The following is a 22500-nucleotide window of genomic DNA, read 5'->3' on the forward strand; positions in this document are numbered from 1 at the left end:
ATATATATATATATATATATATCGATAGAATATACTTATAAATATCTAATATATATTTATTTACATATTTTTAATATATTGATATTAATTTATATTATTTATCATTATCCCAAAAATAACTATATTATAAATAAAAATAATAAATATTTATTTTATCAATATTTATTTTATTTTATAAATATTTATAAATTACATAGTAATAATAATAATAAATTTATTATTATTTATTAAATATTTTTATTTATATTTGAATCATTATATAAATAATATATATTTACATATATATATATGTGGGATGATGCTAATGCCCACACGTTTAACTTTCGGATAAATCGGACACACGGTGTAGAGTAGTTGGTTTTTGGTGTAACACGAGAGCGTTTTATTCAGTGTCTATGAAACACGTCCGCTTCGGTTTGCGGAGTGACAAGAAAGAGATCGAACCCACGCGCGCTGTCAGCTCGAGTCTTCGTTACACTTTGTTTACGACGTGCGGCTTGACTACTTGAACCTTTCTCGGTTTATACGCTCCCGAGTCGAGGTCGCTACATTACCCCCCTTTTAGCCGATTAACCAGGCTAACGAAACCGTTTGGGGAAATGCACACGCCGCCCGGACCTGGTGCAAATCGGCGATGAATCGTTGTGGTTGGTCCGTGACGACTCTGACGTCGGCGTTGTGCTGCTCGTTGCAGGTGGCGGTGTCGGTGATGATGTTATCTGTGATGGCTACGCGCTGCTCGTTGCAGGTGGCGGTGTCGGTGATGATGATAACTGTGATGGCTTCGCGCTGCTCGTTGCAGGTGGCGGTGTCGGTGATGATGATAACTGTGATGGCTTCGCGCTGCTCGTTGCAGGTGGCGGTGTCTTTGTTGTCCCTATCGTCGTCTTCCTGGAGGCGCTGACTCGTTGCAGCGACTTTGATGATGTGCTGCGCGTTGCAGCTTCGTGATACTGGAGGCGCTGGCTCGTTGCAGCGAAACTGCTCCAGGTGCGCCGGCTCGTGCGACGTCTTTGAAGTTTCTATCGTCGTCTTCATGGAGGCGCTGACTCGTTGCAGCGACTTTGATGATGTGCTGCGCGTTGCAGCTTCGTGATACTGGAGGCGCTGGCTCGTTGCAGCGAAACTGCTCCAGGTGCGCCGGCTCGTGCGACGTCTTTGAAGTTTCTATCGTCGTCTTCATGGAGGCGCTGACTCGTTGCAGCGACTTTGATGATGTGCTGCGCGTTGCAGCTTCGTGATACTGGAGGCGCTGGCTCGTTGCAGCGAAACTGCTCCAGGTGCGCCGGCTCGTGCGACGTCTTAGAAGTGGTGGTGATGACGTCCTTGGAGCGCTGGCTTGTTGCAGCGACCTTGATGATGTGCGGCATCCTTGATGCAGCAGCTCACCCAGCCCTTTACGAGAAGACGACGTGTGCGACTTACTCGAAGCTGCAGGCGGCTACTGGTGTTGCTGGATGTTACCGTTGATGTTGACGTCGGCCAGGAGACGCTAGCACATTACTGCGTGCTGATCCTGGGCGCCGGCTCGTGCGGCGTCTTCTCACACACATTTTTACTCTATGAAGCGTGCTGCTGGAATAGCGCGCGAAAAAACCAAAAACCAAACCACCAATTGTGGGATATATATTTATTGTTTAGCATTGTTTAGCTCTGTTGAACCTCGATTATAAATATATATATGAATATATATGCATAAATAAATATATATATTTATATTTATTATTTATATATATATTTATATATATATATTTAATTTATATATATATATTATATTCTATATTTAGAAAAATAATATATATAAAATAAGAAAGTCTGATGAGAAAATAAGAAATATATATATGAATATATGAATATATATATATATATATATATATATTATTTAAAAACATAATTATCAATTCGTCGTGTCGAGTCGAGTCGAGTCGAGTCTAGTCGATAAAAAATAAATAATATAATTATTTTTGGGATAATGATAAATAATACAAATTAATATCAATATATTAAAAATATGTAAATAAATAAATATTAGATATTTAAAAGTATATTCTGTATTCTATATATGTATTCTGTATATATATACCATATGAACCCGTTCTGTATACCTAGACCATGAAAGGACCCGTCACTCCACTTCCACAAACAGCAACAGGAACAGCAACAAAACACGGGGACAACACAAAACGGGGGTTTTATCGCAGAAAACATTCCTACCGACCGAGGTTTGTCGCTGGTTGTGATAACGATCTCGCGATCGTTCCGAGATCCGGCTCCGAACCACTCATTGTGACATTTTGTGGCTGCCCATAATGTTGCTCTCGCGGCTGATAATGCTCAGGCCGCATTTCGTAACGCACGGCCGGTTTCAGACCCCCCCGCCCGGATCGGTTGGCATTTTGAAAGTGGCCATTCGGGTTCCCGGGACCACCACCAGGATCAATCCAGGTCGGCCTGCCGCTCGGGACACTCTGGGGTGGCTGGAGAGAGAGAAATCGGCCTAACTAATCATCAATCGCATAATCATCAATCGCATAATGTTATGAAATGTCACGGTTTGAAAAGAATGGGAAGCCGCGGCGTCTTGGCCACTGTCCTGTTTTGTTGGAGGGTTATTTGGGGGGGGGGGGGGGCGCAGTCGGCCACGTTTCTTGGGGATCTGATATTATTGATCGTGGATATTTGCACGCCCACTGATTGACTGCAAATCGAGACCCCCGTGATATGCGTTCGCCTGGGGCCATGATTAACTTGTACTCGTGCACCTACCAGTTACCAATGCCAGCTACGACAGTCACCTGGAATTATAGTGCGTGTTGAAAAGTTTTGGCAACTTTTACTCTTTAACTCTTTTTTCTTTTTCTTTTTCTTTTTTTCTTTGTATTTCCGATTACTCCAATTGCCAATTGTTTTCACCGAAATCAGCTACCTTCATTGAGAGTAAACATTGATTGATTTATCTCAATGGTACCCACAACGACTGTATAAAAAATAATAAAAACAGGCGTCAATAAAATGCCAATATATGCATCAATCATACATGGCGTATGTGTGCTTGTAAGCCGCTTAACAGGGGCTTAACCGCTAGGAGCAGGAGTGCGCCCGCACCCGCGCCCGCTGCGTACAACTACAGCCCTTCCCTACTAGTGAAAGTGCTTGCCGGTTGCGTGCTGGCACGGTAGGTGACACCGGATGAAAGGGGGGAGGGGTGTGGGGTCTATTATCCACTCTTTCTGTTTTCTGTTCGTATCACGCAAACGGGTGGTATTATCGGGCGTTTTCGCCTGCGGTTTTCCTCCGATTCGCACCTTCCCAATGCGCCGGTTCCCTTCGCTCGTATAGATGTGGAAGGGGGGGGGGGGGGGGGGGGGTGGGGGGGTTGGGAGGGGGTTGGAACATGGGCAGTTGCATTTCGCACTGCACTTCGCGCCATGTAATGCGCCAGATGCAAAAAAAAAACATGTGCGCATAGTGTGTGCGACGCGCAGGAAGGGAAGGGTTTATCGATCTATCTGGAAAGGCGATTGGGCACATCCGCTCGGCTAACCGCTGTTATTAGCGAGTGCGCTCCACGGTGCTGGTTAGGGCGGAGGATGCAACTGGAGAGTCATTAGTTTTGCAGCCGGCAGTGGGTGCTGCCGATGTGTGCCGCTTCGCAGCGCGTCTGCTCGAGGTGACTGACACGAACCGCTCCCTACTGGGCGAAGCGCTTGGAGCTAGGATGAGCTATGCTAGCAGCGAACGCATACCCATTATGTGCATGTTCCATCTGTGTGCCTTCTTTTTGTATTCAATGTAATGCATAACTGAAGGGCGTGGGCATGATGGACACAGCCATACGGTGTGATACAGAGATTGAGGTAAGCCATTTTAGAGGAACCCAGCCTTAACCATTGTTGCTCCATTATAAAAAAGGAACCCGGAAGCTTGCTCGGTTTAGGTTTTTAGTAATGAAATTGAAGACAAGGTACATATGTTTATTCATTATTCATCCCTCTTCCGTCCCGTGGAGTGGCCCCACAACGCGATCCGGGATTGATTGTTATAGGGCAGCGAGTGGCGTTTTAATGGAAAAAAAGGTAAACTTACAAAAACGAAGAAGAAAAAGAAAGGGCAAACAGAGCTAGCAGTTGCAGTTGCGTCCTTACCAGCTCAATTCACATTGTGTATGCCATTACCAACGTTAATCACATCGAAGTGAGCGTGAGGCTGCTCCTCACAGCGTCAATTTTACCTTGGGCCGCTCATTTCAGATGCCACGGAATTCGATGCCATGCCCGTGCAGCCTGCGCTATTTACCGATCTTGGGCCGAAGGAACCAGCTGGTCTCTGTTTGAACACAATATGCGCTACCTTTCCACAAAGCCAAACTACTGCGGCGAAACAAAAACGCACGTCGTCGTGTGTAGTAGTTACCTGTTTCGTAAATGATCGCTTTCGCCCGGTGTCAAACAGTGCATGAAAAGCGCACGCTTCACAATGGTTCTGAGGTAAAAAAAAATACAAGGATACTAGTCGTTACATGATGCCCTTTTGTTTGTTTGTTTTGCTTGTATCTTTACACTTTAATTTGTTTCCTGATAATTCATGTTCCTACGAATAAAGAGCGCTCCTTAATGCAATCCACCATCATCAAGCTCTTCGCCTCCGACATTAACCCTATAATACAATTCATAAGCCAAATCTTTGATTCTCTCTGCGCCAGAATGAACTCTCTTAATTCTCACTTGATGCATGCAATGTTGGTTTCTCGCGCGCGCGCGCGCGATGTGTGTGAATAATTTAGATACAATAAGTACATGCAAATGCATATGAAATTAGATTACCGTTCTGTTCTAACAACTGTTCACGTTTTAATATTACACCTCCATTATAGCAAATGGTTCGTGATACGATAGGGCTCTGACTCCCGAATATACCATTTGCGTACACTGAGCTCAAACAGGGAGAGAAGGGGACGTAAGAGAGGAAAGTTGTTGTTTACGGCAATACACGGCGACTTTTTTAAAAGTAGAAATATTTCTGTTGTTAAGCGCCAACGATCACGATACTCTGATCTCGGTCCGAGTTTACACGCATAGTTAGTTCTAACCCAAAATTAACAGGAAAAAGGAGAGACAAAAAAACCTATTACATAATAGCGAGTGACAGGAGAGCGACGTGTGGCGGTACATTTTTGTTCGAGACCGTTTGGAAAGAGTAGTAATTAGTATCGATTACAATTACAGCTTGCAAAGACGCCAGAATGCAGCTTGCTCTGGACGCGTTCGCTTCTTGCTCGCTAGATAACTATTCGTTTTAACGCAAATTGTTGGGCTCCGGTGACGATGCCTCATCTAGGGCTCGCGGATTAAATGGATACCACGGGAAAAGGTCAATCCGAATAATTGACTGCTTAATCAAATAGCATGCCCTCCACTCCAACCAAAGATGCTGTTTTCTTTAACATCCTATTGATAGCTTCGATAACGAATATAGAAAACAGCACGAAGAGAAGCTACTCCGTAGACAAACATAAAATCCCTCACATCTTTCGCTCTCTTCTCCCTTTCCTCTTTTCCACTGCAAACTTATTCTTACTAATTTAGGACGAACCGTTCAGGAGAATTTCTTCCTTGCTGCTTGCCGTTGGCTCTGACACACGTACTGCGGCCACTTCTGCTGTGTCTGCCTTAGCAGTCGCAGGCAGTTTATCGCTACCGAGTGATGCACCCGATCCCCGGCCAGCCGGTGGAACCACCGTTGCATTCAGTACTTGTTGTTGTTGTTGTTGTTGTTGCTGCTGCTGTGGTGGTTGCTTGTGTTTGTTGCCATTACCAGACCCAATGCTACCGCGACCGACACGGCCACCACGCCTAGAGCTTGGTTTTGATGTTCCAGGTGGCGGTGGAACGGCGGCCCCGCTACCACCGGCCATATTATTATTGTTGGTGCTTGCAGTGTTATTTTTCGGCGAAATGTGATTCTGAGGGGATGAACCGTGAGGCGCCGGCGGCGCCTGTTGTTGGTTTAACTGATGCTGCGACGACTGCCCTTTGTTGGAATTCATGCTGTTCAGATTGGCTCCCGTCTCGTTGTCACCCTGCTGATTGACACTTGCTCCGTTGCTTGGGTTGTTCCTGGTGGATACTGGCGGCTTGCTGCCCGTGCCAGCCGCAATAACCGTTTGCACATTGCCATTCGCTAGAATGATACACGAAAATGTTTAGTAATGGTGCGCACCTGCTTTTTTTTTCAACTTGCACACATTACCTGCAGGCAATGGTTGCCGTTGTTGCTTGAGTTTTCCTTTTTGCGCTGAGTTCTTGGACTTTCTCCGAAGTCGCTGTTGCGTACCATCTGTCGATGAATTACTTTCTGCTTGTGATGGAATCGAATCGACAAACAGTAAGCGGATTAAATTTGGTGCTCGTTGTGATGCGGGCATAGACTCACCACGTTCAGCGTTGTTCTCTTCCCAGCCGTCCTCTTTCCAACCAGCGCTCCATGATGCGTCATTCGATTTTCGTTGATTCGCTTGATCACAAGCGCTGCCATTATCGTTGTGCTCTTCCGTTAGCTGCTGCATTGGTTGTTGGTGTTGCTGTTGAGTTTGATTTTTGCTACGCTCATTGCGCTTACTATTACTGCTAGCGCTGTTATAAGAACCAGGACCACCATCGACGCTGCCACCGCCTCCGCCAGTGGCATTACCACTTCGGCCCCCGGTATTACCATTGCCGGACCCGGTACCTCCGCCGAATCGTTTTTCGCTGAAACCCCGCTGCACTATGCGGTTATTGCGAACCTCCATGTAATTGTTACCTCGCTGATCTCGGTCGTTGTGCATGTAGTCTTCATCGTGCTCAACGCCACGGCGAGCTACAAAATAAAACCAACAGAAAAAATAAAAATCAAAATCCTGTCTACTACTGGCAAATAAACTGCGTCACTGCGATGTTTTTGATCCCTTTTACTTACAGTTGTATCTAGGGTTCGATCCACGACCTCCTCTTCCACCACGATTGCGCATCAGACCACGATTGGAACGTGATCCACCGTCGCCATCATTATTATGATATGGTCGATCAGATCGACGGTTCATTGAAAAGTTCTGCAACGTATTCATAGTTGTTCCCTGAATGGCGCGTAGCTGCTGATCAATATCTAACTTCTCTTGACGCAACTGCTCCACTTCCTGTACAGAGGAGGATTATCGAAGTGTTTCCAATTTATTTACTGGCAGTTTATCATGATTGTGATGTGTGCTGGTGCCGTACCTTTAAGTGCATTAGATGGTACTCCAGCAGCACTTTTGCATTGGCGATGGATTCTACCGTTCCGACAAACACGAACGGTACTTGCCCTTCTTCTCGCGGTATGCTTGGCTCTGGTTCATTATCCCCCTCAATCTGCAGCCGACACACACAGTCGTAAGAGCAATCCAAAAAAAAAAAAGAATAATATTGAGAATTACATCAAACGATCCACTGAAAATAGAACCAAAGCAGCGCACTAATTTACCGCAGTTACCTTTACACGCACAACGCCACTTTTGTCAACAATTTCTTGAATGATTCGACCATTTTTGCCAATCACTTTGCCAACAAGATTCCGCGGCACCTGTAAAGACTCCTCGTTGTACTCGAGCATGGCTCTAGCTTTCTTCACCGCATCGCTCGACTGAAACAAATCACACAAATGATCAGTTGCCGCGTAATAATGCATATGTGCTCCAAATGCGATAGGTTTAATACTCACTTCACCGAAAATCTTGAAGGTACAAGTATTTTCCTCCAATTCTATGTTGAGTACACCGTCGAGTTTACGGGCACACTGTATGTTACCACCGTGTGCACCTATTGCTAGACCCATCAAATCTTCCCGCACTTTGAATTCATCCGTAAATCTATACCATTTGGGGGGAAAAAACATTCAGCGAAAGAGCGTTTGAAGGCCAAGCAAACACAACAACTATCAGACCAATAAGGCCAAAGCTACCTATCGGAAGACAGCAAACAGTACTAAATCCTACGTATGCTTGCTAATGCCAAAAGCCTAGTAATTGCTTAGAATTTTCGGTGCTGATTTGTGATTCGTTTCATGTGCTTTTTTCAATATGGTTTCAGGAAGAGTATGTACTAGAGTTTTAGTAAAAACTTATTAGTTGCACTGCCACAATCAAACTCTATTTCTTTAATCTGATTTATCGCACGTGTCTATGGAATTAAATATGCCTTGTGCCGCATATCATGAAAGAAATTAAACTCCTGATTCCATTTTCTAGCATAAGAGGAGAACCTATAGCTTACGTACCCTCCATAGTTATGCAGTTTAGTTGACTCAAGCTGCCGGGCAGCTTCTTCCGTTCTCTTCAGCAGCATCACCTAAAAACAATCGAAAATTGTAATTCGATGAAGAAAGCCAGAGCGTAACTAAGCCCGAGTGTTGAGCAAAGATTGTTCTTTCTTAATCCCTACAAACGGTTCACACCTTTTGATTCAGGTTTCGGAAATGCATCTCTTGTATCATCGCGGCTCGTCGTTGGGCAGCATCGGTCCGGGAGATAACGCGTAGCACTCCACGCTCTGGTACGTAGTGGCAGATTGCGGCCCGGATCGCTTTTTGAAACTCCTGATGAACACCATCGATTTTTGCACTGCATGGTTCGGTGGTTCGGTGTTGACCCGAGACGCCGTTAAGAAGCACCACCACAGGGGAAGGCAAAGCAGAATAAATTTCGTGTAAGCAACAAGCCGGTTTCTCGAAGGTTCTTCATGTTTGGATTTGTGTGCATGGACGTTTGCTTAAATAGGAAGAAGGGAATAACACTCACTACTCTTGCACTTCTTCCGGCACTTCAATCTCGAACCGGTGGAAGGTTTTTGCGTTGATTGGTGGATTTGTGTTCACGGGCCGGATACGGTCGGAGTGCACAATTTCGGTATAGCTGTGCTCCCAGCCGACGTACTCGACGACGAAGAATTCGCCCTTCATCATCTGTAAGTTTGATAGACGGTTTTAGAGCGAAGTTGAGTGTCGGTTTGCAGCAGCGCACAGTCTTGCTGCATGCGTGCATTCGTGCTGAAACACCAAACGCACGCGCGCGCGCTCACTATTCGTTGCAATCGTCACCCCTTCCGCCTCAGACAAACACACATGCGCGCCGGTACTCGTGCGCATCTAACACACATATGTGCGGTAAATTGGAGGACCATAGTAACTGTAAACAAAGCAGACGCTCGCCTCAGCTGCTGTGAAAAACACAGTGATTGTTAACCGCGTCGCAGACTTCATGCTTCATGGCCGAGGAAATCCCGTCGTGTCGTCGGTGAGTCTCTGCAACGCACATCGTGTACCGCTACTAGGAGGGGCTGCTCCAGAATCGGACGCTTCTTAACTTACTTTTAGCACCGCACGCCACCAGCCGCAAGCTTCGTTGTCCTCGGATCGGGAGAACACCTCAACTTCCATCCGTTCGACGAAGTTGGCAACCGTTTCGCCGGGTGGTAATCGCACCTGGCTGAACTGAAACTTGGACTCTTCCTGCCAGCTGCCGATAGGAGAAAAACGGGAAACGGGATTAAAGAACTGCCGGTACACCGTGTCCCCTTGCCCACGCTCTAGCTCTAGCCGTCTTGCCAGGGGGCGCGCGAGCCGGTACGGTCTTCTACTCACTCATTTTCAAACTCCACCAGCACACCATCGTCGAACACATCCGTAACAATGCCCTGCGAAAAGATGAGCGAAATTTTGCGTGTGTTAATGTTGTGCACAGAACGGGGCTGGCCTGTGAAACAGATTGTTTGCAGAAATTGATTGTTATCATACAGCAGCAAGCGATGTTTGCAAGAAAAGGTACGGCGCCGGTGGTGGGAGGCAGGGGAGGTGTTGAATGAAAGAAAAAAAAAATCGCTCCACGATCCAATAAAGGATCAACATGTCAGCGCCAGGAACTGGCGAAAAGAAAAGCAACACAAACGCACAAACGCGCACAGACGCACACAAACGCGCGTACAGGGTCGTTTACACGTACGGCCGCACGTTGACGACGCTGACGATGATGGCCCCGTTTCGAGAAGGGCTACCAAAAGTTCGGCGAACAGAACACTCATAGAACCAAAGGAGAAAGGGTGCAATTAACAAAAAAAAAACCGAAAAAAAGGTTACTAAAACGCGTTTCCTAGAACGACCGCGGGGCCACGTCCTGCCAACAGTTCCAAGATGAAAGATCCGATGGGGTTCGAGCTCGGCAACCGTACCCTACCGTCTTGGGGTGGGAAGGAGGGGTTCAGAAGGTAGAATTTGCTGGCTCTGACGTTCCGAGGAGACAGACAGACCTCCTGGAGTCGATAACCATTTACCATTTACCGATGAAAAATGTCTACTACTGTCTGTCGCGACAGGCGACCAGAAAAAAAGAGCTTGTGTTTGTTGGTCCTTATCATCCGAGCCGAGGACGAAAATCGTGATAGTACAGGGTACAGAGACACAAAAACTAGCCTTGCGACCTCACCGATCCCCCCTCATTGCGTCGGATCTCAGATTGACGGCCAAGGAACCGAAGTATGGAGGGAAGCAGGAACAGCGAGCAACAAAAGGGAAATGGACGATGCATATGTAGGCGACGCGGCACGCGTGATTGCATTCCCGAGGGGTGTGGGGTGAGCTTGAGGTGAAGACGAAGAAGTATGGGCCATAGGGAGCGTTTTGCAAAAAAAAAAAAACATTGAGACATCAGCGGTGAATATTCGGCCGATCGGTTCTGCCAGACCGGATCAATGGAAAGGGGCGGGGGAGGGGGGGGGGGAAGGTAGGCTGTCGCCAAAAGCCGGCATCTTGTGCACCGTCCCCCCCCGGGGGCAAGCGTTCCGCCACCGATACATCCGCGATGCCCACGACAAAGTCCCCGCACGTCTCCTTCTCTTCCTTCGCTCCTGCGGCTTCTTCTGGGAACCCTTCCGCACTCTTCCGCACCTCTCTCTATCTTTCGCTGGGCCTCCCTCTATCTCATTTCTCTTTCTTGCTGTCGCTTTATCCGCAAACCCATCATCCACCGTGTTTCATGCCGTGCGTGCAAAAACCTTACCTTATAATAGGCACAATTATCACCACAAACTTCAACCGCTAGTTCGTCCATTTTGTATTCTCTATTATGCAGAAGCTGCAGTGGATTTAGATCGGATTTTGTTCTGTTTCAACTTCAGCACACGCGCTCCGCACTCTTTTTCGCGTACGCGTGACTTCTAACGCTGCGTCCACACCGCACAGAATCTGGAGATATTGTATGTAGGCCCAGACAATTTCTGCGCGGACGCATCTGTCATTTTCGTCTTGCGGTTCTAATCGGTTACAGACCGGTTCAGTCAAACTGCAGTTACAGACCATGGTCTGTGGTGTATGCGATTTGACAGATGACGCCCAGATTCTGGGCAGTGTGTACGCTAGACACAGAAAAAAAAAACCGGTAGATTCTGCGCCCAGATTCTGTGCGGTGTGGACACAGCGTCAATAAGCGCTGCTGCTGCGAACCTAGCGAACACAGGTGACCCTTGCGGAACGGCTTGGACTTTCCGACTATGGTGCGCAAACGCACCGTGTGCACGCTGTGTGATGTCAGTGCGACCCTACCAACAAACAGCACCGGGAAAATGGCGTTAAAAAGACCATAGGTTTATCAAGGGGGGGGCTTTGGTAATTTTTGGCCTAAAAAAGTATCATTTTTGACGATTTTTTGTGATGTAACCATTCCACTTTATGTTTCGAAATGAATGGCATATTAAACTACAACTTTTGAAGAATATTTGGTTCTATTTTGGGGAAGATTTACACAAAACTTTATCCATGGCATCAAATTTAAGAAGTCGTCTCTTCAAAAAGATACTTTTTCCGGTGCCCATCGAATCGATACTCGTTTGAAAGATTATAAGTTTATCTAGGTAGCCTCGTCCAGTTTTTGTTGATATTGCTATTTTTCGATTTTTGGCAGATTTTTGAAGTTGAAAAAGTGATTGCTTAAAAACACGAGTTTTAAAGATTTGTTTATAAAAAAGTATCAGCAATTTTCATAAAATCTCAACGGTGATACCTAACAAAGAGTGTACAGATTATGTGTTAAAAATTTCGAATCGATCGGTCCAGTAGTTTTTACGGTACGCCGACTGAAATCGTTGGTTTTGAGGAAACGTAGCTAGCTGCCCGGAGCCTTGTATGAAACGCTGATTTTCAAAAATCTGTATCTTTGTCAGGTTTGCTTCGATTGTTCCAAAAAAAAATATACAATACTTTTGAAAGGATCAACATTCGGGGAAAGATGTTAAAAATATGTGTCACAAAAAAAAAATAAACACCGAAACCCCCTTAACGGGACCGGAGTGGATGATCTGTGTCAAAAGCAATACATTTCAACCGATTTGCATAGTTTTGGGAATTAAACATTTCAAAATTCAGTTGTTAAATTTCCGATACATAATGAACGCGCAAAGCTGCTACAATATATGCCGCTCTTGCAACGTGACAACCTACTGCATCGATTGCGATTTGGATATATTGCGTTATTTTTTCTAACCAAATCTCCAAGCGTTTAATTTTCCTGTTTTTGGGGGTGTAACCGCATGGTGGGCGCCCGATCAGCTGCGGATCAAATTAGACTCTCTGTTTCAGTCTCATTTATAATCATTTTTCAATCCGCTGGTTATTGGTTTACCAACGTTTTAGGGCGTCAACGGAACTGCCCTTTTTTTATTTTGTAGCCGCCGTCTCTAGCCCCTGATTGAAAGCATTACGCCAGTAATGTGTCGGTAGCTAGCAAAATATATTGCATCAATAATGTTTGATCGAGTGCATGTTGCATTTTTCTTGGGGCTCGGAAGCTATTGGGTCCCGTTTTGTACGCTGAGGGCGCCCTTGGCTGGATGTCGCATGCTGGGCATAATGCAAAAGCAGCACAACCGAGTTGGGTTTGTGACGAACGGGTGTTGGCTCGACGGTTGTTTATGTGCGCAGGTGTGGCGTACCCAGCAGGCGACGGCAACGGCGATTGGTGATAATGAAGCGAAAGCACACGGCCAAACCCCCCCCACCGGGGGTGGCAAGATCGTATAGTCTCTGTAATAGCTATATTCCAACACAACACCTTTGCCGGTAACGATGTGTGTGTGGTACTCCCCGTATAATGACGAACAGTTTGTTGTCCCTGCCGGCATGCTGCTGTGCTGCTGTCGGTCCTGCCAATCCTTACGCGCGGCAGTTTGAGAAAACGAGAGAAGAAACAAACACCTCTCCCCACATGCACAGCTGCCATGCGTAAGTGTTGGCCGCGTAGGAAACCTTTTCCGCTCCAGCAACAGCGGCCGCCGCGGCAGCAGATGCGACGACTGCTATTATGTGAGCTGCACCCGGTGCGTAAATTTCAAAAGGAATCCTTAGGAAACAACAGCAAACGAGGAGGAGCGCCAATAGGCTCCCGCTCCGGTTCCCTTGCTGTGTGCATTGGTATGTGGGACGAGCATGTTTGTGTGCGCGCGCGCGCACACGCTCCCGCTCAGTGCGTGTCAGGAGCAAACCAAAAGCATAAAGCGGCGAGAGAGAGAGAGAGAGAGAGAGAGGAGAGCGACCGAAAGTCCGGAAACGACCTGAGCGACACCTTTCGGACGGAAACGCGTTGCTCGCGGTCCTCGCGCTTGTCCTGTCCGCTCCTGTATTTGCAAATGCGCGCGCGTGTGTGCGAACGGGCGTGCGTGTAGGTCAGCCCCTTTCCAATACAGAGATAGACTGCAGGACACACTCCCCCACGGGGCGCCGCGTGCGTTCGCTGCCTTTGCTTTCTAGCGCTTGGTTTTCAGGCTCGCTTTTTGCGTGGAGCGGACGTCCTCCCTCTCCCGGCAGTCGTCGTTCTTCAGCGGTTCGGGCTTTCTCCAGCACCCGACCCGCTGCCCAGACTAAGAGCGCCGAGCGGCGCGCCGTCGTCGTCACTGCGAATCGAGAGGGTTCCGGTTCCGTCTGTGGCTGTGTTGGTGGAATGTGGTTGCCATCATTTCGCTGGTACCTCAATCGTCGTCAGTAGCGCGCCGCACCTTCCGAAACAGTGGGTAGAATAGAAGAAGGAGAAGGGGAAGAAGAAGAAGAAGAAGAAGAAGAAGTAGCAGCATAAGAATCAAGAGCACACGAGAAGGCAGCAGTCGGCGCGCGCGACTGACAGCCGGCTACACATGTCCTGACGACGGCGACGACGACGACGACGACGACGACGAGGTCCGTACGACGTAACATCACTGTGGCACATACGGTGCTTCGACGGTGAGGCGCGCAGTTGATCCTTTGACGCTATAGCGCCCCGCTCTGGTACGCGTCCGCCACCATTAGCCTACCAATTCGAACCGCTTTCGAACCGCTTTCGAACCGCTTTCGAACCGGGCCACCGCAGGGCCCAGGGTGTCCTTTGTCAGGAATCGCCCGTTCTTCCGGCAAGCGAGAACCGATCTCGCGCACGCGTGTGTCCGTGTGTCCGTGTGTCCGTGTGTCCTCCCGGTGTTTGTGCGGCAGCACCCGGTGTGCTGCTAGGTTAGTGGCCATCTCCCTGCCCTTCCCTACCCGTCCCTTCCGCGCTTTCCTCGTACCGAGTGGTGAATACTTCTGTGAACCTTCGCCAGTACGCCAGTCGCCGAAAAAAAAGGAGGTGTGCGGAGAAGTTCCGCGGCTAATCCGGGAGGATTTTTCGTTTTTTGTTTGTTCTGACATACGACCATCAAACGAATCGCTCGCACGGACCATGCGACGGTAGTTCGCCGGCGCATCGCGACGGATTACGGATTGCTGACGTGCTGAAACACGGGGGAAGGGGCGCCCCCCGGGGGTGGCCACTGGTGCAACCTGCAACAACTCTCGGTGGCTCGGTCCCGGTCGGGCAAGTGAATCACGTGGTTCAGCCGCAGCCGACACCAGGCCGAAGAGAGGAGGTAAGCTAGCGTGTACTGTACCGCCCCCCCCCCCCCCCCCCCATTACCGGCAGAGCCGATATTGCCGAGTGTGTGGCTCGTGTCCTGGGAAATACCTGAACTTTCCTGACATTTTTTTCCCGAACGCCCGCTACATTTGGTTACCGTGGTAAGATTTCATTTCGTTCATTCATCGTCTCGTGCTTCAGCTAGTTGATTAATTTTTAGGCGCGCCCGGCTCGAATACAAACCCCCCCCCCCCCCCCCCCCCCCCGGGACGCCCCAAGAATGTGAGACGGCCAAGAACAGAGACAGCGAGCGTGGTGTGTTTCGGGGCTCCGGGGAAAAATCGATTCGATACGAAAAATCGAGGCGTTTGCGCACACACAATTACGCTGTGAACCGTCGGGCGCTGCCTGGTGGTGGTAGCTACTACCATCGGTACTACTACTCGTAGTAGTGGTAGTAGTAGTAGTACTGGCAGCAGTTGTCGTGCTGGTGAGGTGTTCTCCAGTGCACGGAACGCCAAAAAACGCCGGTGTGTTACCAGGTAGCCTGCAAGGTACCGAGCAAGTTGATGGACAAACGCGGTCCACCTAGTTGTGCACCAAACAATAGACAACAAGCTTCGTCTAGTGGAAGTGGCCCAGGGCGAAGGGTGAGCTGGTGCCAAACTGGTGGCTATCCCTAAGGAGCCGCCATCGCCGCTTTTGAGGGTGCAGTCGAACGAGTTAACGGGAACGTGACAGGAAGCCCACCCAACAAGGGTCCTCGCGAAACAAAGGGCTTACGGTTCCTTTCTATTTGCTGATGTGCGATGGCCGGGTCGGTTTGGTTGGGTGCCACCGCCCCACCAACAAAACACGGAACCATGTGCGTCAGGATGCGGTACGCTCGTATTTGGGGGTTGTGTGTCTGTGTCCGTGTGTCTGTATTACCGGGAGCCAGGAAGGGGTGTTTGGCCGACAACCCTTCCCGTGTCGGTCATCATTGAATCGCGGCTCTATTAGCCGCCATTACGGGGGGTTGCTGCTGGTGCGATTCGAAAATGGGGACCGCAAAAATGCTGGACGTCGGTGAACTGGAAGGGAGGGGGGCAGGGCTGGTCACCAGTGTGCTCTTCTGCGTCGGTGCGTGTGGGGCGAGTCTCGGCGGCGGTAAGATCGGTGGTGGTTTGCTGGGTGGAGTTCCCCGTGCACCCATTCCCCGCCCGACAAAATCGCGTATGTTTGTATGCGAAATTTCATATGTGTATGTGTGTATACGGGCGCATTCTCGCCCCCCCCCCCCCCCCCCCGGGGTGTTGTGGTCGTAAGGAGAGAATCCTGATGCCGATGTCTGCCGTCCCTGCGAGCACAGTATAAAATTTTAGGCTAGCGATTCTAGCGAGAGGATGAATGCAACTGAACAAATCCAACCATTTGTATTCATTCTCTCGCTAGAGTGCAGACGCTTCTAGACGGCAGCAAGAATTTCCCGAGAATGTGGATTTGACATTTAATTCTCTTAATTCACGGCTCATTCTCGGGGAAACTCTCGCTGTCGTCTAGATTCTTGGGCAAAGGGCGCATGAAATGCATGAATGTGGTCATTTTCATTCATCCTTTCGCTAGAATCTAGCCTACATTGTTTGTGGTTCTGGAGCAGAGTCTGGAGAAGAGCACCAGAAGAAGCAGGTGTACGGGGGGAGCGTATTACGATCTCATCTCACGCGCCTACTTGAGAAGACTGCTCCCCCCGCCCCACATACACACCCCGATTCGGTGCGTGGCGCGTATCATGCGTGCCCCTTTTATGGGCGCAATCCCCTTCGCACTCCACACCAGAACCGCAGGCGATCATGCACCAGCTGGGGGCCATGGTAAGGGAGGCTGTGGATCAAACCGGCCGTGGACCCGCTGAATCCCTCAAGGTTAGGTTGTTTTTTGCGATTACGATTTGTTCTCGGATCCATTCTAGCGCCGTGTGCTCGTGTTACATGTATGCAGTAAGGGTCAGAGGAGAAGAGACAGAAAAGGGAGAGAACAAAAGGAGAGGAGAGACAGAGAGAAGAAGAGAGAGAGAGAGAGAGAGAGAGGGAGAGAGAGAGAGAGCAAAGAGAGATGAAGAAAGAGGCTGAGAAAAATATGGTGAGCGCGCGCGCTAAACACAACATTCGCCAACACTATCAGCAGCAGCAGCAGCAGCAGCAGCAGCATCAGTCGCTGCCGTTTCGTTCCAAGTTCTAGAACCGTTTGACGGAAGCGGAATGACAGAGGGACAGAGGGTACAGGTATGTTGGGCGGTGTGCGATGCCCACCGCGAATGGTAAGCATTCTTTGGGCGAACGAAATTGGCGAGGGCCGAATGGGGATCCGCTACAAAAAGGGTAAGCACATTCTTTAGCCCCGCGGAGCATTAGCGAGCGAAGGGCGGGGGGAGAAGGGGGGGGCTGTTGCTGCTGCTGCTGCTCGTGCATTCTATTGCATTTCCTTCCCGGTTCATTGACGAGGCGGCCGGCGTACGGGGCGCGCCGGGATCCCGGCGCGTGTGTATGTGTGTCTCGAGGGCACGCTATACCGGGCCCGGGCCCGGGGCCAGGCGAGAGAAGATCGGTACACATTTCGGGCGCCCATACACCGGGACGGGCCGACCAGAATCGCGCAGAACCTTCGCCAAATCCGTCGGCTCCCGGACCGGCTCGGTGTGTGTGCGTGCTCGCTAGTGCATGTATTTGTGTTTCCACACCCAGCCAGCCAGCCAGCTTGTTCCTGTGCTGCGTGTGCTTTGGTTCGGTTACGCATAGCCGCGCTCAACCGTGGCTACTGCAGCAGCAGCAGCAGCTGCTGCTGCTGCTGCTGCTGCTGTGGCGCACAGGATTCGTCAGGTGCCGGCCGGCGTCTCGCGGTGTGCTGCTCGCTGTTCTCTAGTCCATGTGGTGCGTTTCACTCCGTTACCGTCGTCGTCGTCGTCGTCTTCGTCATCAGCCGTCTATCTCTTGTTGTGCGTGATTCGCAATGGTCTGATCACTTTCCTTCTCTAAGCAGTTCTGGTGATGGGTACTTTGTTCACCAGCATTTGTATTTTTGCTTATTTACTGGGATTAAAAAAGGTCTGACTGTGTGGCTACCGGCAAAGGGAACCGGCAGCTCTACTGAGTAATAACAATGGGGACGATGCAGGACGAGTCGACGGCTCTTCCTGTTACCGCGGCGTGCTAGTAGCAATGTGTGTGTTTGTGTGCACGTGTATGTGTAGACCGGATCGACGAAACGATGGCAAGAACAGATGTTTTCTACCGTGTTGTCGCCCTTTTTCGCTGATCGTTCTTCGTCGTCGGCTCGAATGTGGCTGCTCTCGTCCTTGGGTTCCCTTTCTGGGGCAACATTTCGATACGATAATCACCATCACTATTGTGTGTGCTTTCCAGGTGGCGACCCAGACAACTCGAAATGAGATCGAGAGCAATGTCCTGGCGCATTGTTTCCTATATTAAAGCGGAGTCGCTAGGGTGCGCTAGGGTCAGTGAACCGTTAGTCAGTGTGTGTGTGGATATTGCATCCCGAGCGATCACCGGACCCATAATATCACTCACTGCTAAAAATGCCACCCTCCGAGAGCCTTTTTTGTCTCGTTCGAATCACTCCGGCACGGACGGGACGATATGGAGCTGCCCATTTCTTGCCCACCCAGAGCGTTGCATAATCCGTGCTTATCCTAGCTACTGGCCGACACAAAGAGCCATGCGAGCGAGTGTATGGCGAACCTGGGTGGACATTCCATGGACCTTTATTTAGCGCCCATGTGATCTACCGAATGCACGTGCGTGTGTTGCACCCATTCCCCACCGAGATTGGCTGCTGTTGATCAAGGCGGGTCCTCTCGGAGCGGGGGTATCGAATATCACGATCAATTCTCGTTGGCCCTAGCCGATGTACTCCAACCCTTTGTTCATGTCTTTAATCGAATATTCTTGTTTGTTTCTTGCCTTCTTTTTTAGACAAATCACGATTACGGGAATAGAATACGGTGCGAGCTTCAACGTTCGTGAGAAGTGGTGGTAACACTAGCGAGAAGAAAAGGAAAAAGTGAGCTCCTACCCGTAGGGAGCCAACTAGGCAACTCGTAGGCGACAATTTAAGCGAATTACAAGGAACTAAAAACAAAAACAAAAATAACCGTGCAAAACGAGCGCTTCAGATACACGGCATCTTGGTTGGCCAGTCAAGCCAGTGTGGATCGTGCCGTGCGTCCGCAAACTGCATTTAGCGCGGGGCACAGAGAGGGTGTGACAGGATGGACGACTTCACACACACGCTGGACGACAACCGGCAGGTGCTGGCGGTCGGGACGAACGGCAAAACTTTGGCGCAGCTTTCGTCCCAGTTCGAGGATCTGCACATTGGGAACAGTGACGTAACGGCGGTGAATCTTCTCAATGGCATGGTCGGCGTCTGCGGTGGCAACAACAGTGGCCATGGCTCGGTGCTTGGCAGTGCCGGGAGAATGGCCGGAGGGCATCATCACGGCACGCTCAGCCAGCTCGGTGGTGGTGGTGGTGGCGAGCCCGGTATCACCGGTAGTGTCGCTGCGGCACTACTCGAACGATCAAACCGGCTCAGCAACGTACTGTGCAGTGCCGCTGGTAATAGCGGCGGTGGGGCCGGCGGTGATGGGGGAGGTAGCTATGATGAGCAACCGAACGGAGGCAACGTGCTGGACACGTTTGTGGCCATGGTGAGCGAACTGGCGGTCACGAATACCAGCGTCGGGCCAATCTGCAACAACAACAACAACAACAACAACAACAACACCAGCAACTCGACCAGCCTTGGCAAGCTCGAGGAGCGCCCGGTCAAGTACAAGTCCCACACGGAATGCGTCCCGGTACCGTCGTCGGAACATGTGGCCGAGATTGTGGGGCGCCAGGGCTGCAAGATTAAGGCACTGCGGGCCAAAACGAACACCTTCATCAAGACGCCAATCCGCGGCGAAGAACCGATCTTCGTGATAACGGGCACCAAAGAGGATGTGACGCGCGCGAAGCAGGAAATACTGTCCGCGGCGGATCACTTCAGTACGCTGCGCTCGTCGAAGAAGCAAGCGATCGCACTACTGGCGGAGAACCGGAACGTGCTCGGCTACAACATGCCCGACGAGATCACCATACAGATCCGGGTACCGCAGAAGGTCGTCGGGCTGGTGGTCGGCCCGAAGGGGGCCACGATCAAGAACATCCAGCTGAAAACCAATACGTACATCATCACACCGAAGCGCAACCAGGAGTCGGTGTTTGAGATCACGGGGCTTCCCACGAACGTGCACACGGCCCGGCAGCTGATCGAGGAGCACATTGCGACCAGGGCCGGCACGACGGCGACCAGCGGCACTGGCGTTGGCAATGGGCTCGGTGGCAACAGTGCTGGCAGCGGTAACAGCAGCAGTAGCAGCAGCAGCAGCAGCAGCAGCAGCACTACCAGCAGCTCGAGCGGATCGTCACCGTCGCTGAGTGGCAGCCCGAGCGCTGGCCTGAAAGGTTCGGGTTCGAACGTTACGGGCAGCGGTGGCAAAGTGCCAATCCCTCTGAACAGCCTGACCAGTTGCCTGAGCCCAGACGTTAACGGTAACGCATCCTCGCTCATCAATGGACTGCTCGGGGTAGCGGCAACGGGCAACCCAGCAAATCTTGGAACCGGTAGCACCAACGGAGTGTTCAACTACAACAACTATCACCATCACTACAATCAGCATCACCACCATCAACAGCAGCAGCAGCAGCAGCATCAGCAGCATCATCATCATCATCATCAGCCACACCAGCATCAACAACAGCAGCAACAACAGCAGCAACAGCAACAGCAACAGCAGCAGCAGCAGCAGCAGCTAGTCATGCTGAACAATGGGTTTGTCAATGGCGGGGCCGGTATGCTAAGCGAAGTCGGTGGGCTCTCCGCATCGAGTCTCAGCGGGCTGCTACCCGGTGTCGGCGAGCATGACTACGAAAACAATCAGTTTTTCATCGATAATCTGTTGGAATACATTAACAACATGGTCGGCTCAACGGCCTACCTGGCAAGCTCGAATTCGGCCGCGGCGGTAACGATTGGCGGTGGTGCAGCATCCGACAACATTCCGGATTTCCGTAGTATCTGGGAAAATTTAAGCGAAAGCCAAGCGTCGGGCACGGATACCGACAATTCCTCACTCGTGTGGACACTGCCCTCGTCGTCACGGAACTCCGTCTCCTACAGTCCCGATGATTTTATCTTCCAGCGATAAGGCTGCACGGGTGAGTGTTGCTGTACACGTGTTTGCTATGCCCTTTTAGCTCGGTGAAAACAGACCCGCATCTTTACGGTGATGGTTTCCAAATGAAATAATTTTACGAGCCTCGCCAACGTGTTACTTCCTTTTAATGATTTATAATTCGCTATTTTCTAGCTGCCATCACCGCTGTTGACGCCTGATGTGCAGGTAAGGCTGAGGTTGGGCATATACATCCCATCCGAAGGGCCAAACCCGACTCAACTACTAACGCTAAGAGGAAAGCATATATTACAAACAGTTCAGTAAGGGAGTCGATTGAAGCTGTGAATACTGTCAGAGCAATAAGAACGCAACTTAACAAAGGACAACCACAGCGTGTCTCACGAGAAGCTGCAGTTCCAAATTTCTTAATACTTTTTCGAGCGAGACTTTAGATGCGTGTGTGTTTGCTTGTTTTCATTTAATGCTCCTGTTTTTGTTTAAGTCTGCGTTGGTTTGATTTTTTTTTTATTAAACATTACTACTTGCTGTTACTTACTGTTTCTACTTACTAACATTTCTACTTACTATGGTTAATGGCTTACTGGCTAAATTATTACATTACTGTTTAAATTGGATTGGCATTATTGTCTTTGTGAGAAGGTTTAACGAAATTTTCAGAATAGGCCCATATGTGCAAATTAAAGGTCCTTTTTTATTCTAAAACAACACGTTCCGGCCGTAACTGCCACGCTTTGTGGATAAAGAAAATCTATGGAGAAAGCGAGAAAAGACAGGGCTCGGAAAGGAGAATAAGAAAACTGAGAGAAGTTGAGATTGAGTGCAAACAAGAGAGAAAGAGAAAAAGAAACAGAAAGAGAGAGAGAGAATGAGAGAGAGAGAGAGAGAGCTGTGTTAGAATATTTATATTTCTTTAGTCATGATTTTATTTGAAATATATAACATAGTAGTTGGTCTGGGCTCTTACAACAGAGGCAATAACATCAAACTTTGTTGATGTTCTGTGTTAAAGATTTATTTAAGAATTGTTTAATTAATCCGTTATGTTTTGAAGAACCTTTAAATTATTCATCTTTCGATTTATGCGTGTGTTTCAACGTAAAACCGATGCGATACGTCGATCGTCTATGTATATAGATATTTAAACATAACAGCACAACTAAAGTCACTATCTACTAGGTCATCGCTATCTCCATAGCTCGATCTAACATTAATCTGAGTTCCGACTTGTTTAGCAATAGATAGCCTGGAAAGGGCAGCTACTTCGAAGAAATACCACGTGAAGTAGGAGAACCAAACGGTAAGCGACGACTGATCTAGTCCACCGAGGCCACGCGATTGA

At 49.3% G+C, this 22500-nt stretch overlaps 2 protein-coding genes across 4 annotated transcripts; one reads left to right on the forward strand and one right to left on the reverse strand.

Annotated features, from left to right (window-relative positions):
- Positions 1 to 4515: 4515 nt before the first annotated feature.
- Positions 4516 to 11242, reverse strand: LOC126579814 (synaptic functional regulator FMR1). Of its 3 annotated transcripts, none has more exons than XM_050243446.1 (13): positions 11066 to 11242; positions 9655 to 9707; positions 9382 to 9529; positions 8813 to 8976; positions 8470 to 8635; positions 8293 to 8363; positions 7738 to 7885; positions 7510 to 7659; positions 7257 to 7388; positions 6958 to 7174; positions 6433 to 6858; positions 6250 to 6354; positions 4516 to 6180 (listed from the first exon to the last, which is right to left on the reverse strand). In XM_050243446.1, the coding sequence occupies exons 1-13, from the start codon at positions 11114 to 11116 to the stop codon at positions 5582 to 5584; spliced, it is 2430 nt and encodes an 809-aa protein (XP_050099403.1). In that variant the 5' UTR covers positions 11117 to 11242; the 3' UTR covers positions 4516 to 5581. The 3 variants fall into 3 exon arrangements, with proteins under 3 accessions (XP_050099403.1, XP_050099402.1, XP_050099401.1); XM_050243445.1 differs by having other exon boundaries at positions 6436 to 6858; positions 7501 to 7659; XM_050243444.1 differs by having other exon boundaries at positions 7501 to 7659.
- A 7818-nt stretch (positions 11243 to 19060) lies between these two features.
- Positions 19061 to 22112, forward strand: LOC126579699 (putative uncharacterized protein DDB_G0277255). Its single transcript, XM_050243244.1, has 2 exons — positions 19061 to 21180; positions 21333 to 22112. The coding sequence occupies exon 1, from the start codon at positions 19188 to 19190 to the stop codon at positions 21168 to 21170; it is 1983 nt and encodes a 660-aa protein (XP_050099201.1). The 5' UTR covers positions 19061 to 19187; the 3' UTR covers positions 21171 to 21180; positions 21333 to 22112.
- The last annotated feature ends 388 nt before the right edge of the window (positions 22113 to 22500 follow it).

This window comes from Anopheles aquasalis, chromosome Y (genome assembly GCF_943734665.1).
Source record: "Anopheles aquasalis chromosome Y, idAnoAquaMG_Q_19, whole genome shotgun sequence".
Lineage (NCBI taxonomy): Eukaryota > Metazoa > Arthropoda > Insecta > Diptera > Culicidae > Anopheles > Anopheles aquasalis.

What these genes read in the sequence shown, in the direction of transcription:
- LOC126579814 (XM_050243444.1), bottom strand. Translation starts at nt 11,116, where the DNA reads ATGGACGAACTAGCGGTTGAAGTTTGTGGTGATAATTGTGCCTATTAT. An exon ending in CCGGAAGAAGTGCAAGAGTA is followed by an intron (nt 8,636 to 8,812) that starts GTGAGTGTTATT and finishes CGAACCATGCAG; the next exon opens with TGCAAAAATCGATGGTGTTC. An exon ending in AAACTGCATAACTATGGAGG is followed by an intron (nt 7,886 to 8,292) that starts GTACGTAAGCTA and finishes CAAATGGTATAG; the next exon opens with ATTTACGGATGAATTCAAAG.
- LOC126579699 (XM_050243244.1), top strand. Translation starts at nt 19,188, where the DNA reads ATGGACGACTTCACACACACGCTGGACGACAACCGGCAGGTGCTGGCG.